General features: G+C 39.6%; 1 protein-coding gene across 14 annotated transcripts in view; it reads left to right on the top strand.

Annotated features, from left to right (window-relative positions):
• Positions 1-3: 3 nt before the first annotated feature.
• Positions 4-15,907, top strand: part of LOC127038861 (cyclin-dependent kinase 11B) — a 35,646-nt gene continuing 19,742 nt past the window's right edge. For 10 of the 14 annotated variants that reach the window (XM_050931916.1, XM_050931919.1, XM_050931917.1 and 7 more), the window contains exons 1-11: positions 4-86; positions 2,853-2,978; positions 3,764-3,879; positions 4,264-4,391; positions 5,125-5,263; positions 5,840-5,976; positions 8,672-8,794; positions 11,650-11,748; positions 11,868-12,026; positions 13,697-13,762; positions 14,597-14,772. In XM_050931916.1, the coding sequence (XP_050787873.1) occupies positions 2,868-2,978; positions 3,764-3,879; positions 4,264-4,391; positions 5,125-5,263; positions 5,840-5,976; positions 8,672-8,794; positions 11,650-11,748; positions 11,868-12,026; positions 13,697-13,762; positions 14,597-14,772 (1,254 nt within the window). In that variant the 5' untranslated portion in view covers positions 4-86; positions 2,853-2,867. Of the gene's footprint in view, positions 87-2,852; positions 2,979-3,056; positions 3,114-3,763; positions 3,880-4,263; positions 4,392-5,124; positions 5,264-5,839; positions 5,977-8,671; positions 8,795-11,649; positions 11,749-11,867; positions 12,027-13,696; positions 13,763-14,596; positions 14,773-15,907 lie in introns of those variants that run through there. The other 4 variants (XM_050931926.1, XM_050931928.1, XM_050931927.1 and 1 more) reach the window with 4 other exon arrangements.

A 15,907-nucleotide genomic window follows, 5' to 3' on the forward strand; every position in this document is an offset into this window, starting at 1 on the left:
CCGGGGAGCGGAAGTGACGCGTTTGTCCCGCGCTGGCTGGCGCTGCAGCGTCTCTTCTTAGTCTCCGACGGCGGGCGGTGCTGGCGGTGAGTGCTGTGTTAGTCGCTTCCCCTGTGTGGGTCCTGTGTTAGTAGCGGGGCTCGCTCCGGGGTGGGGCGCCGGGTGGGAAGGGGGTGTCGGGGGCCCAAGGACTGGCGGAGCCTGTGGGGGCAAGTGAGGCTTGGACGCTCAGGCCGGGGGCTTAATGTTGGGGTGGCTGAGGTGAGGGGGGAGTTAGAGATTGGGGACCGGTGAAGGGGGTGAGGTTGGATGGGAGCAGTGAGCTAGAGGAGCTTGGGGAACTGGTGAGGGGGCGAGGCTGATGGGGGCAGGGGGGAGCCGGCGAGTGAGACAGTTGGGAGAATGAGGGGACAGGCTGAGAGTGCTACGTTGTGGGGTAAATCTGCACAGGAGTGTAGGGAGAGATGGGGGACCCTGGTGTCACACTCAGAATTTATCAAACCGTGACCTTGTGTATTAGGAAATTGCTTGGGCAGTTCCTGGATGTCTCCAAGAAGGGGTATCTGAAACATAGTTGTGGTGGTTTTGTGGCTCTTAATCCTGACTGGCAGGGAGTCTAGGGTCCAGCAGAACTTAATAAGACACACCTGGGAGTATCCTGCCACTGAAGAAGTGAGGCCAGGAGGATTCAGATGGCAATAGGGCTTGCATTGCCTACGCACTGTTGCTTCTTGTGAGTGAGTTTAGTGTGCTGTACGTAGTGAGGCACTCTTCATGCATAGTATAAAATCATTCTTTTCAAGAAAGGCAATAAATGGCAGGAGGGCAGCATGCATGGAAGGCCAAGCACTGAGGCTTTATTTGTATGGGAAGGTCTTTTGGTATAACCTAAGGTCTGAATTTAAATAGATATAGTCGTATGGCTACGACCTCCTATGTGGACACGCTTATTCCAGCTTCTTTGGTATAGCTTAAACTCCTTCCCCAGTGACAAGCTAAACCAAAACAGACACACTTATATTGAAATAAGAGGGTCCATGTGGAATAATAGGTGTGTTACAACCAGTAACATTTTCCTATGTAGGCAAGGCCTAAAGCAGCACAGCCCACAAGAGAATCATAGCATGAGCTGCTTGTAATGTTGTTTCCACTACCCTTTTACAAAGGAGGAAAAAATTGTCCTTGTTCCTTACCACCTCTGCAAAGTCATTATATACAGTATAAATAATTTCTTCCCAAGCAACCTGCAGAGACCTCTCTTCTTTCTTTTTCTTGGAAGCCCTTGCTGCCTTACTTCAAAATGACCCAAATTTGAAAAGTATTTGAATATAGTACAGTTTAATAAAGAGCATGCTAAACCAGGATGTCTTCATTCAGAGTCTCATTTTTGTCTGTGACTCATTCAGATTAATTGTGGGTCAGATAACAGAGCGCAAGAGGGTATAATATACCAGGATTGCTAACAAGGGCTGTTTGAAGAGGCAGAAAATATTTTGACATTTTCTAGCTTCATCTGGCCTATTTTCACACACCCGTCTTGGGGGAAAAATATTTTGTGCCTATTCTGTGGTGACAGACATGGATACAAAAACGTGCACAGCTTTGCAACAAATTCCCAAAAGGCTCACTTTTGAATTTTTGTGACTATTTCAGCCACTTCTACTAGTGGGACTTCACATATGAAACTAGCTTTTAGCCATGTGTATCTCTGAAAATTGAAATACACATTTGAAACTATGTAAAGATGTGCCTATACTGTGTTTGAATAATTTTTAAAGTGAGCTATGTTTAGCTGAAGACTGCCTGCCTAGGAGGGTTTGCCCATGGTTATAAATTTTTTTTTTTTTAATTTGTACTGTGGTTGCTGTCCTTACTAATTACTTTAATACATTTTAAAAGTTGTGGTACAAACAGGATCTTGTTCACCTAGTAACTGAGGATTAATATATGCAGCCAATGAGACTACTATGAAGTAGGAATAAAAACAGTTTGAAAAGGACCAAGACTTGTTGCTACTGTTTAATGGCTATGATGTTACCTAAATGAAATTGATTAGTGGGTCTTAATCAAGCCCTTTGTAGAGATGTGCCCACTGCTGGTACTGACATATTTGTTGACAGTCTCAGCAAAGAGGCCAAACATTTAATGGGACTGAAGAGACAGAATTATCCTTTTAATTAAAATATATGTTTTCTGGTCAAACCCAAGGCATGCAATTGCGGGATGTCCTTGCTATGTCTGTAGTGTTGGATGAATGAAAAACTAGAGTTAACAGTCTAGCCTTATTAACTACCATCAAATTCATTTTGAAAAAGGCAGAAAGAGCAGAATCAAATAATGTGGCATATGAACTGCAGTGGAAGGACTGTGCTGGTGACAGCAGCAGCAGCTTGAGCACAGATGGGGTTCAAAGCCTTTGTAAATAATTGTGCAATCCCAGAAAATTACCTTTTCCCACAGCCTCACAGCGCTAAAATAATAAACCATAAGACTAGCATGTTTAGGTGTCTTTGGATCATCATGACTGTCAAGATGTGAGGCACTATTGCAGAAGTTGCACTGATTTAACTTAAGATGGTTTTTAAACCAGTTTAATTAAACTGTTGTACAAATGGTGTGAATACTCTGATTTTAAACCAAGATTATTTTGGTGTAGCTTAAGTCAAATGCTAACTAACTTCTCTTTACATAAGGTTCTGCGAAACTTGACACATCACATCATAATTTTTAAATGTTTGTTTATATATCGAAAGTTCACTTAAAACTTACCTAAAACATTGATGTAACCAATAGCATTGAATATATTATATTTCAAATACATCTACCTCCATTAATGTGGTGTTCTATTTCAGTTCGTTCTGACTCAAATGGGTGATGAAAAGGACTCTTGGAAAGTGAAAACTTTAGATGAAATTCTTCAGGAAAAAAAACGAAGGAAGGAGCAAGAAGAGAAGGCAGAGATAAAACGCATTAAAAATGTAAGCTGTCTTTTTGTAAATAAATAGTTCTAATTAAAGTGAGGAGGTTTAATTTTTTTCCCCTCATTTTTCCATTAGAACAAGGCTTCCTCTATCACTATCAATGAAGTTCTTTTGTGCTTCCATATTTAACAGGTGAGCACTATCTCTAAGTGTCAAAGCTTACCAGAATGTTGTGTTTTGTTAAAACCTGATTGGTAACACACTAGGTCTCTTACTTTGCTTCACAGTTGTTGAAAAGTCTGAGAAATCAGCCTGGTTAATTGGAAGCTTTTCTTGCAGTATAATTAGACTATTTTGGCCTTTTTGAAATTTTATAGTACTCCTGTTTTTAGAACTGTTCCTGATTGCAACAGAAAAAATATTGTAAAATTTTGTAAAATGATTAAAATTTTTTTGCCCCAAATAATTTTTGCTTATTCTTATTAAAAAGGTGTTGTTATCGGTGTCATTATCACTTGTTTGTATTATTTGTTGAAAGGTTTTGTCTTTAAAAAACTACCATAAATCAGCATAGTTTTTTGAGTTTTTGCAGGTTAGTTTTACTCAAGTAGACTGAATTTATATTGCTTCAGATATTACAACAGATTAACTACATTTGACTCTGTGATAGCTATAATTAAAGTCTGTACATTTCATAAACCACTGATTTTTGTTGAATGTCCTATAGATCATTTGACTTTACTGCCAGCAGTGGAGTTAAACATCAGTTTAAAAAAATATAGCTCACTGCAAGAGAAATTAACTACGATTTGTTTTTACCTTTCCTTCCCCCTTCACCATAGTCTGATGATCGGGATTCAAAGCGGGATTCCCTTGAAGAGGGGGAGCTGAGAGATCACCGTATGGAGATAACAATCAGGAATTCACCTTACAGAAGAGAAGATTCTATGGAAGATAGGTAAGAATAGAAGAAGATAATGCTTCTGGATGTGGATGTTGCCTTAGAAGCAATAAAATCTAAATGTTCTCTGTGTGTTGTGATTAAGGCAGGTCTGCTGGGTTCTTTTTGATACTTACCTTGAGTCCCTGAGATTTGTATATCTTAGTTTACCCATCTATTAAAAGCAATTTAATAATACCTCCCTACCTCACAAGAGGGATTATTAATTTTGGTAGCATGCTCCAAACTCCTCAGATGAAAGATGCTATGGAAATGCTAAATATTATTACATTAAATACTTATTCCTTCTCACAAAGGGTGGAAAAGGAGTAACAATTCATACTCACTTATTCTAAATTACCTATTACTTTCCTGTGCTTATTCATATAAATTGCATTTTAGAGGAGAGGAGGATGATTCCTTGGCTATCAAACCACCACAACAAATGTCACGGAAGGAAAAAGCACATCACAGGAAAGATGAGAAGAGGAAAGAGAAACGTAGACATCGTAGTCATTCAGCAGAAGGAGGTATTGTAGCTGTTGTTTAACATTTATATTGCCCTAGCTCTTTGAGGTCAAGCTGATTGGGGCACATTGTGCAAGGCACTGTACAATCATAGTAAACGTCATTTGCTTGCCCCCAAAGAGTTAGAGAAGACATAACAAGTGGATGAGATTAGGGAGCTGGGGTGGAGGAAATGGAGTAAAACATTCTGAAAAAGAAATGTGAAATTCATAGGAATTCTTGTTCAGTAATTTTATGTCTGACTCCTTCATTTCTTCTGTTACATTTAATCCAGTTAAGGGTGTTTGTACATATAATTGGTTCCCCACTCAACCTGGAGGAGGGAAACCACTTTGTGACAGGGACCTTTAGTCTGATCCTGCTGCCTTTGAAGTCCAGTTTAAAACTTCCAAGGACTCCAGTGTTGCAGGATTGAGCCCTTTGTCTTTATACCTATCCATAAAGCTCCTAACATGCTGTTGCTATAAAGTAATACATAATAATAAACCTTGCTTTTCTGTTATTGGTAAACTTTGTATTTTTAACATTGAGTATGATACATGCAAGTTTTTATTATCATTTAATTTTATTTACAACACAGTTCTAGGTCAGGATTTTGCTAGTACATACTAGGACCAAAACCACAAAACCCTTAAAATTAGTGCTTTACTCTACCCTGGTTTTTTCTTTTGCTTTTAAAGAATAGGAACATCTTGACTATAACAATCTAGCATTTATTTTTATCTTTATTATTAGGGAAGCATGCCAGGGTAAAAGAGAAGGAACGTGAGCATGAACGTAGGAAAAGACATCGAGAAGAGCAGGATAAGGCTCGACGTGAATGGGAAAGGCAGAAGAGGAGGGAAATGGCTAGGGAGCATTCCAGGAGGGAGAGGTAAAAAACCAAACCTTAATCTGCAACACCCAAAGAAATTCAGTTAGATCAGTGTCATTACCCCAGTAAACATGTGGTGTAATAAGAGGCTGGGATCTCACCTGCATAGAGGCTGGGATCTCACCTTTTGAAGAGGTTTCATTACCGGATGTCTTTCTAACGCTAAAGACTCTGTTTGCTGCTGTTGTGCCATAATGAGTAACTGGTGAACAAGTCAGTTCTGTAGAATACAGTGGGCTTCCAAGGCTCATTTTAAAAAATCAGCTTTTTAAGCCTACTTATTTTTTATTTAAATTCCAACAGACCACAGAACCTTATTTTAAGGTGGTTGCAACACTCTGTGCCAACTGATAAAGAAAGGCAGACTAGAGCAAATCTGTTTTAAAAGATTAATGTCTGCTTCTGTAAAGGACTGCTTATGCTATTGGCAAGTACACAATGATATCACAATTTTGTTGCTAGTTGGCGCTGAAATTGAATAACTTAGTAGTCTATTATTGAATAGTAACAGGTTTAGATTACAAAAACAAAAGCCCAGACTTCAATTATATAAAATAGGCAAATGAATGTTTCCAGGGATCGTCTAGAGCAGCTTGAGCGAAAACGAGAACGGGAGAGAAAAATGCGAGAGCAACAAAAAGAGCAAAGGGAGCTAAAAGAACGGGAAAGGCGAGCTGAAGAAAGGCGCAAGGAACGGGAGGCCAGACGAGAAGGTAACTAGTTCAGTGTAAACAGTAAAAGGGAGTGTTAAATGGAACAACAGGGGAATTTAGATAAAACAAACATCTCTCTTATATAGGCCAATGCCAGAGTTTTATTTAAAAAAAGAGAGAGTGAGTGAGTGTCTGGCTTCTTTATTAGTCATGAACAAGAGGACAAAACCACACATGAGGATAAAGAATGCAAGGTCTTTGATCTTGTATAGCTTGTTCTGTACTGTGGAACTCAGACCTATTGGTATTGAAGCAGGCCATTAGTCAGTTTTCAGTAGACACTGTATCCTTACCGGTTCTTCATTTACGTACAAGATAAATTTTTTTACTGGTCATTGATTTCCACTTACAGTTGTCAAACTGGACCTGAAATGTTTCGTTTGCAGAATATTTTACATTATACATTTAGGTGACAATTGATTAAAATGAGAGATTAAGTGTTTTTGACTTGTGCCTAGATCGAGGCACCGGAGAAAATAAGGACACTCCCCATTTGCGTTTTATCTTGGATGCCAGTATTACCTTACAGTGACTCTTGTTTTGTAATCAGTTCTCATGCTGTTAGTCTCTCATTTGCACTTTGTACTAAGCTAAGGGAGACGGTAGCCTTTGAAGAATCTTGATCTGCCAAAAGACAAAATGTTTAGGAACTTGAGGACATTAAAGAACATGGCCTGGAACTTTCTGCTGCCAATGTCAGACAGAATGGTTAGCTTAGCCTGCACACAAATGGGGGCTACTGCAGCATTGTTAATAGCACAGAGTAAGCATTTTAATAGAGATTTGCATTTTAATAACTTTTCCAATGTCCCTCTATTTGGTGCTTCTGAAAGTGAACCAGGAAAATTGCAGTGAGACATTATGCAAGTGTCCCTTACATGCATCTTTGCCACTGCATCTCAGTCCTCAGCTGCAGCACCCTTGCTGTTTCAGTCTGGACCATTCTTAGGCAGATTGCCATGTATGCCACATTGTGTGGTAGCTGTATGATGAGAGGCATTGTGGTATAGTGGATAGAGCACTAGACTTGAGTTTGGGAGAACCTGATTTCTGTTCCTGGGTCTGCTACTAGCCTGCTAGCTGATCTTGGAAAAGTCACTTAATCTCTATACTGCAGTTTCCCAACCTGGAAAATGAGGATGATGACATTTACCTGCTTTGACATCTGCATACTTCAGATATACTTAAAAGGGTATTGTCAGGTAGTTTCTCTCTTTAGGTTTTTATACTGTGCCCAGCACTGTCATACCAGAGAGTCTTCCAACTAATAGAAATGGTTTTGAGATTTTGAAAAAAATCAGAAACTTTTTTTTAAGCATTCCCTTAAACTTCATGAGAAAAAGTAAATGAAATTTACTATACACAGATTAGTGTAGCTTAAATGTTTACATTGAATGTTCAATTTCAATAATATAAAGTGCTCTAGTAACTGGAAGTTAGGAATTGCCTAGACAGTATGGCAACAATGGCATTAAAATACCTATATAGATTCCATTACGGTGGTCAAAGATTGATCTACCTAAAACCACCTCTCTAGAGGTTGCAGCTGATAGACTGTACTTTTTATGTTTCTTATGAGGCTTCTGTATGAAATAATATATTAAATTCATGTGGCACCTTCTGTCCCCAAGTTCCCACACACTCTTTATAAACTTAAACAATGCACAGGGATCACTTCATCCGCCTCTAAAACATAGCCCTCCTGGGGTGAAACGTGGCAGCTTTTGAACAGCTCAGAGCAATTCAGGACAAGAAGTGAAGAGGATATATTCATAGTCACTTGAAACTTCAGGGGGAATGTGTACAGGAAGAATGTAGTTACAGAAAGGAGTTTGGCCAAATCAATGGAAAAACAGGTTGTAAGAATGTGGGAAACAACATATAAACCTTTTTACTGAAAAGTGAAAAAATTAGTACAGTTTTGCAAATATTGGTGTATGACTGTCATAGAAAGGCAATGGAAGGGAAAATACTCTATCTTTCATTACTCTCTTTGAAAGGCTATTCTATACTCCTGTGGGTCTAACTTTCTGAATTTATTTTCCAAATATTTGGCCTAAAATATTTCTTAATTTCATCCCTGTTACTCCTTACTTGTACTGTCTTTCATCATGCTAAACAATTCCTTTTTCTTCTTGATATTTACACCATTCGAGTATTCATTGACAATTATCCTGTCTTCCAACTTAGTCATTGCTGAGCCATTTTCACCTTATTTAGTGTTTGATGTTTCCTCATGAATCAATCCCTCCTGCCTCTTAACTTTTTAATTCTTTTCTGCACCTCCCCCAGTTTGTCTACTTTGTTTTGGTAATGAGCGCTCTGAAATGAAGGTAATATTGCAGATGTGGTCTCGGAGAGTGGTAAAGAGAGGGATTTGCACCTTCTGACCCTAAGTTATGATGCCTCAGTATATGTCACCCAAATATATATTAATTTTTTATACTGCTACATTCCATTTTAGAATGACACAGTAAGTCCTTATCCAGATCATTAGCTATCACCAAAGTCTCTCTCTCTCCTTTGTGGTTTTTTTTTTATTTTTTTTTTTGGAGGTGCAGTTAGGGTTCTTTTCCTTTTAAAAAAAGAAATAAAAATGGTGCCTCAGATAACTTGCCACGAAAGAGGAGAACCTTTGTAATTAGTAGCAGGAAAATGTAATGCGTTTTGTTTTGTTTTGTTGTTCTTTCACTAGTTTCTGCACATCATAGAACGGTGAGGGAAGATTATGGAGACAAAGTAAAAATAAGAACCTGGAGTCGCAGCCCATTACGACAGCAAAGAGAGAAGCTTGAGCAAGGAGATGGCAGGAAGCCAGGTAGTGTTTAAACTTGATAATATGCCATTGCATGACAGTCAAAAGGACCTGCTCGGGAAAAGGGGGAAGGGAGGAAGGGTTTTTTTTTGGCTGCTAAAAGGAATTCTGTGATACTTTCTTGAAAGTATCACTCAGTTTGAGATACAAATGGTGACATGGTATCAAAGTATGAATGAGGTATGGCAAATAAACTATTATCTGGATGATTTGCTGATGTTTGCAGAGACCCCATATAATATGCTGTTAAACTCAATCATTCTTTCCTTTTTAGTAATAACAAGTCTTGAGAAATGCTCACGGATTTCGCTAAACATTTATTATGCCCTTGTTTAACTGTAGGGTGTATTTTCCACTGAGCTTTGGTGCATTGACTGTTGCATAATAGGTATTTCAGCGTAATTGTGTCCATATATACAGCTGTTTACTACTTCAATCTAAATCATGACGTCCACATGCCAGAGACTTTTCTTCATAGTAAATGTGCACATTCTGGGAGGGTATGCCATGGTGCTTTGCCTTGCTGGGTTGCATTCTGGGATTTCTCTTGCAGCACATTGGGTTACATAGCAGAAGCCATCTGGGAGCAACTGGAATTCTGGGACATGAAGTCAGACTCACAAATTTCAATGACCAGTCCTGCCATCACATGATTCATGTTTTTATTTTAATTTTTTTATGAGCCAGTCCTATTTTCAGATTGCTGTCAGCCAGCATGAACAGAACTGTGCTCCACATCTCAGTGCTGACAACAACAAATATGCCGAAGGAGATGGAGATGTATTTGAGATCTTGCTGCCAGGTGGCTTTTGCTTTGGAAGTCAGCTGTTGTACCTCAGCTATTGGCTGGTAGGAAGCAAGGATGGCAGGTGTCCAATTGGCAATGGCCACATAATACTGAACACTTAAGAGAGCTCTCATGTTGGTGGGCTGCAGCTCTGGGATGAGCTCTGTGCAAATCTCTAGGAAAGTGGCCTTTGTCATCCTAAAATTATGTAGCCACTGCTGGTCATCCCAGGTTTGCAGAATGTTTCCCACCAGACAATATTTCTGGCCTCAGGTAAGAAGCGGTGCTCTACTGAGTGAAGCTGCTCCAAGAAAAGTTCATCCCCGAGCAGCTGCTTGATCTCCTCTTCTGGTATCTCTTCCAGGAGGCTCTCAAGAGGTTGCCTCTTTTGCCCTGCATTTCTTCCCCTTCAGGTTAGCCAGGCAGTCAGATGCTGATAATAGTCCTATCCTTGAGAAGCCTGGCACTTGAAGGAACTGAAGCGAGGGAGGAGAGGCTGATAAAATTAACATGCAGTTGTGGGTCCTAGTTCAGTTTCTCTGGCAGCAATGATAAAATATTTTCCCCTCTACTTTGAAAGACCATCCTCATAGTCTCTTCCTAGTCACAGGAGAGGCTTCTGATGGTAACGTGTTTTCCACCTTATTTCTCCTGTGCCTATGGACCTTGTTGCAATGAACTGTGTTTTACTTCAAGGATGTTTTGCGGAGTGGAAGACTATTCTTGTTTGGACAGCATGGTTTGGTGGTATGTGCCATTGCTTATATGCTGTAGAGAGTTTTGGGGACAGAGGCGGGGGATGCAGGTTAGTAACTGCATCTGCCCCTCTTTAGGCATTCCTTACATTGGAGGACATTATGCTGATAGAGGTGACCAAGAAGCAGAGAAGGTCCCTTTTTGAAAAGGATAAGGGCAGACCAGACAGATATGCATTCATGGTATTCACCAGAGCGGTCCTCTCCTCAGAGTTGCTGCAGGAATTGAAGGGCATTGTAACCTATGCTGGTAGAAACTATAACCAATACCAAAATATTGCAATGTTTGTGCCAAATTAGAGTACTTTTTTGCCTATTTTATCTCCCCAGCAAACATGTACCACATCCGCTGCAAAATAAATACAGTTCTGCAGTGATAATTCTTAACCTTGAGGATTAAAAATGTGGCCTGTGCTATGATATGAGTTTCAGCTTTACTTATGCTATATAACAATGTTGCCTGTGCTTGAATGCCTTAGTCTCTTGACGTTGGTGAATGACCTCTGACTCTTTTCTTACATTTGTATCTTAATTCCCTCCCAAACTAAAATGCCACCATTTGTATTATCCTCTTGAATACTTTGAGGAGAAAGGAGCTAACCATTGAATAATTAAGCTTCTTAGGCTTATTTCAACTTTACAGAAACTGCAGTATAGTTTAAATATTACTATGATTCTCATCCTGTACAAGAAAGAAAACACTTCAGGTAATATTCTGGCTTGGAAAGTTCAGTTTGGCTCCCAAGCCATACAATTAGCTCTTTGGGTTTCCACATTCTTAGAGGCTCTGATTATTAACAGAAAATATTCAGAAATTGAAATAACCATATTCTCTGGTTAAAGTTCAGTTGTGTTTCTATTTTGTTGTAAACCTGAAAAATGATTGTCATCACTGTACATGCTACTGTGAATAGTCAGAAGTGATGTTGATTTTTGTGTTTGTATTTGTGAAATTGTGCTCTAATGGTACTTTATTTACAGCATTCATTACCAAATTGTGCATTCCTCACAGTTCATGTAGTGGGGTTTATTAATAACTCGGTGTACTTTAAAAAAAAAAAAAGTCTGAAATACAGTTCAACTCTTCCAGTGTTGATCCTGCTGCACTGCAGTTCTTAAAGTTACATACCATTGAAATCAATAGTGTGTAATGCTATACCAAGTACATTCAATAGCCCGGCGGGTACATTCTGCTGGACATGACTGAAATATTTGGCAAGGGATTAAAGAAGATAATAATCTAGGGTTCTTGTGTGTTCAGTGCTTGATAAAGTAGAGGTAATACTTAGAAACTGGTCTGTTTTTTTGCTTCTCAGTAAAAGAGGAGAAAACAGAGGAAAGAGACCTGCTTTCAGATTTGCAAGACATCAGTGACAGTGAGAGAAAAACTAGCTCAGCAGAGTCTTCGTCAGGAGGTAATTACACACAATCAAATACACAGAGTTTACTCTAAGAAGTAATCATATTTGTGAGAAGACCCTTCACATGAGAGTGCACCTAGTTACTTGTGTGTTCTCTGCTTATCCCTTGACAGAATCTGGATCTGGTTCAGAGGAAGAGGAGGAAGAATCTAGCAGTGGAGAATCAGAAGAGGAGGAGGAAGAGGAGGAAGAAGAGGAGGAGGAGGAAGAGGAAGAGGAGGAGGAGGAGGAGACAGGAAGCAATTCTGAGGAAGTGTCTGAACAGTCAGCTGGTAAGTGATAAAACATGACCACAAAAATACTCACCCAAAATACTTTTGTGCTTACAGCTTTACACTGCCCACTTTCTTTTTTTCCTGGTCACAAATGGATAGAAACCTAAAACTTCTGGGACAGGTAGCATATTAGCCTTTCTATATGAGGGCATAGACAAGTTACCAATCTAAGAAGCCAAGATGGACAGTTCTGGAGATAATTTGTCTTTCTAAGAGAGGTGTTGAAAGCCTCATCATTTGAGTAATTTTAAAACCATATTGGACACCATCAAATGTTCTGTAGGGAACAGTCTTACACTAGCCTGGGGGATGGACTAGAGAAGTCTCTACCATCTCTTGATTATTTTTGGCTTTAAATTTTATTAGATTTTTTTTTTCATTTTTGAAAAAAATGGAAATAATACAAAAGAAATTAACTAAGCAAGTCTAGTAATTGCTATCTGTGTGTCGGTAACTAGGAAACAAAAAATGAGCACAACAATGTGGGCCTGACTGCTGGATGTTTTTCTATTAAATCAGTGAAAAGTAACCACCAATTTGAAGAAGTTTTCTAAGAGTTATTTGAATTTTTTTGTCACCAATAATTTCTAATTTTTTAAACTAAGCTGATGTCACTGGATGAACTTTCTTCCTTCCTGTGACTGCAACATAACTTCTGACTGCCACTAATCATGGGGCTATAAATTGTTTGTTTCAGGAGTCATTACAATAGAGCCCTAAATAACAGTCAGTAACACTTTAACTTGCTTGCATATTTGTTTCCAAAACTTCCATTTTAGGGCATGAATAGCAGCTATGTATATGAAATTTCTTCATGCACCACATTTTCACCAACAGTCAAGCGTTTTTAAACCTATTTTTAAAGCTACATTATACACGTATAATGTAAAATTGAAGAAAATAAGCAGAAACAGCAGCCATCAGTGTTAGTGTTTCCCTGTTTTGAGGCTCACTTAATCTAGTTCAGCTGTGTGTCTGTCAGAGAAACTCTGCCTACCAACTGAAACAGAGATCAGTAGATCATAGTGAGCAGGACCCGGAAAACTGCTGAAATGGCATTATTCCAGTGGTTGCCAAACTTGAGGGTTGTGTCCCCCCTTAGCCCTGTTCACACCCTGCCCCCAGAACTGGGATCAGGGCTGTGACTTGGATGGGCGGGAATGAGGACAGGAGTAAGGGGGCCAAGGCTGGAGCCACAGCTGGAGATGGGTCTGGGAGCAGAGCCGCAGCTGGCCTGCGGTTGGGGCTGGCAGCTGTGCCCGCAGCTGGGTGTGGCTCCGCTCCCAGCCCTGACCCCAGCCTTGGCCCCAAACCAAGAATGAAGGTGGGGGCAGGGCCAGGGCCAGGGCCAGGAGTGGAGCTGCAGCTGGGTGCAGAGCCGTGCTGAGGCTGGGAACATGGCTGGGGTGAGGCCTGGGGGTGGGGCCAGAGCACAGCTAGGGGTGGGACTGGGTGATGCTCCCTCCCCACCCTAATGGGGGCTTGCCTGGGCCTGCTGCACCGCCCTCGAATGTTCCTCCATGCCCCTGGGGGGTGCTTCCCACAGTTTTGGGACCTCTGCATTGTGCTATAATACTCATATTGCTAGGTCACTGTATTAAGCATCTGTGTACATGAAATCAGAACAATATTAAGCTTTTTCTGTTGGACTTCATTCTGTGTTTTAGAAGAGGTGAGTGAAGAAGAAATGAGTGAAGAAGAAGAGCGAGAGAATGGAAATCACATTCCAATTGGTAAGATGCAAACATTGGCTTTAGTTGTAGCATTTTGTTCCTTTTCTGTTTCATGAGCTATGGATTTTAATGCACTGTCTAGAACATGAAAGGGTTTCAAGATGTTCCAGCCTGCCAGGACTTGATTATGAAAAGTAGGCTTGTATAAGAAATACTGTTGGTGGGTAGGGGGGATATTACTACTGCAGGTCTAAGTTGAAATCTTGCATAAAATGGTATTTTATGAATGAAATGACCATGGCGTTTTAAAATCAACTTGCTAGTGGATTTTCATCAGTATTATAATCCATCACACCATTTGGTACTGTGGGTCATCTGTACTCTGGAGTAGACACACCCTGGATCAGAACTTCCCCAAAGTCTAGGGGAGAGTTCTGATCCAAGGGCTTTTTGTTTGCCTATTGTAAGAGTCAACAGAGGAGTTTGGATCTGAACTTACCTAACCTAATGTTCTAGCTGTGGTTTTGAATTGGGCCCCATCCTCTTGGTATTCAGAATTCATGTATGATATGTATCAGATTAAAGTTGAATCGGTCTTCTTTTGCATTCTGTTCATATACTGGTTTAGTTTTATAACATGCAATATTTAACCCTGAAAATGTATTAAAGGAACTATAACCGAAACTCATGAAATACTCCCTAAACTTAGAAAAAAGAATCGTGCTTCTTTAAATACCTTCCTTGTCATCTCTTAACATGACACTCAAATTGCATGCCGTGCTTTTTAGTATCTCAATTTATGATCACAATTTTGTTGCCTCACTAGTTCTTCTAAAACTAATTCAAACTCCCCAAATGGCTGCGTGTTTCCACGACTGATTCTAAATTTTAAAGTTACAGAGTCAAGGTTTGATCGAGATTCAGCTGGAAGTGAAGGAGAAGAGGAGGAAGTTGGGGAGGAGACCCCACATTCCAATGCAATGACAGAAGGAGATTATGTTCCTGATTCTCCAGCTTCATCACCCATTGAGTTGAAACAAGAGCTACCCAAGTACCTTCCTGCACTGCAGGTCAGGATCATTTCCCAAGTGCTCCAGAATGTTTTAGATGGGATTTCCATGAATAGTGACATAAAATGATATATGTACGCTCAAGAGCATCTTGGATATAAAACAATATTATGTCATATAGTCCAGTGCATTTGCCTGATGACAGAGTCATTATGTGCATAAACTGTTGTGGGGTCAACCAAAAGCATCTTGTGGTGTCAAGTGAGCCCAGGCATATATTCCATCAATCAAATATTCACATATAATAATTTTAAAAGTGTGTGAAAACAAGTTGAAACTTTTAGTTTTTAATAAGGATATAATACGTTGGGATATTAGGATATTCTGGTGACCCCATTTGAAAATAGCTACTGCAGGTATAGGCAGGGTTCACAAGTAATATAAATGTTTATTGGAATGGAAAGATGTCCCTATGAGGAGAGATGGAAACGTTTTTAATTTATAGAGGAGATGAATAAACAGGGAACTGAGAAGGTGAGCAAAATAAGTTGTTTGTTATCATAGCACGTAGGAACCCTAGTCATGGCCCTGAACCCCAAGGTGCTCAGCGCTGTACAAGTACAGAAAAAAAGTCCTTGCCCCAAAAGCTTATAAAACCAATAGTTTGTCACTCCTGCTTTTTTCACATAATAGAAAAAGAATGTTCAGTGAAACTGAAAGACAATAAGTTTAAAACAGATGAAAGGAAATATTTGTACACAACACCTAATTAGCCTATGGATCTCATGCCCACGATATATCCATCAAGGCAACAGTTTAATAGGATTCCAAAAGAGGACTGAACATTTTTATGGATAATGAGAACATCTACAGGTACATTATATTTCTTACACTTTTTTATTCTATCTAAACTCATGCTTCAGGGCATAAACAAAAGCTCCAACTGATTGAGATTCAGGAAAACACTTCCCCTGTGGATAGTTCTTTATGTGGGTTTTTTTGTGTGCGCATCTTTCTCTGAAACAGCTTTTACTAGCCACTGCCAGACACAGAATAGTGGACTAGATAAACCTCATCAGATCAGTATTGCAATGTTGTGCGCTAGTGCAGCAACATGTGACTCATAAAGATGCAGAATACTGATATACACATAATACATTTGTAACTGAGCATTTGATCTAGATCTATGCATGTT

Source organism: Gopherus flavomarginatus, chromosome 21 (genome assembly GCF_025201925.1).
Source record: "Gopherus flavomarginatus isolate rGopFla2 chromosome 21, rGopFla2.mat.asm, whole genome shotgun sequence".
NCBI classification, from domain to species: domain Eukaryota; kingdom Metazoa; phylum Chordata; order Testudines; family Testudinidae; genus Gopherus; species Gopherus flavomarginatus.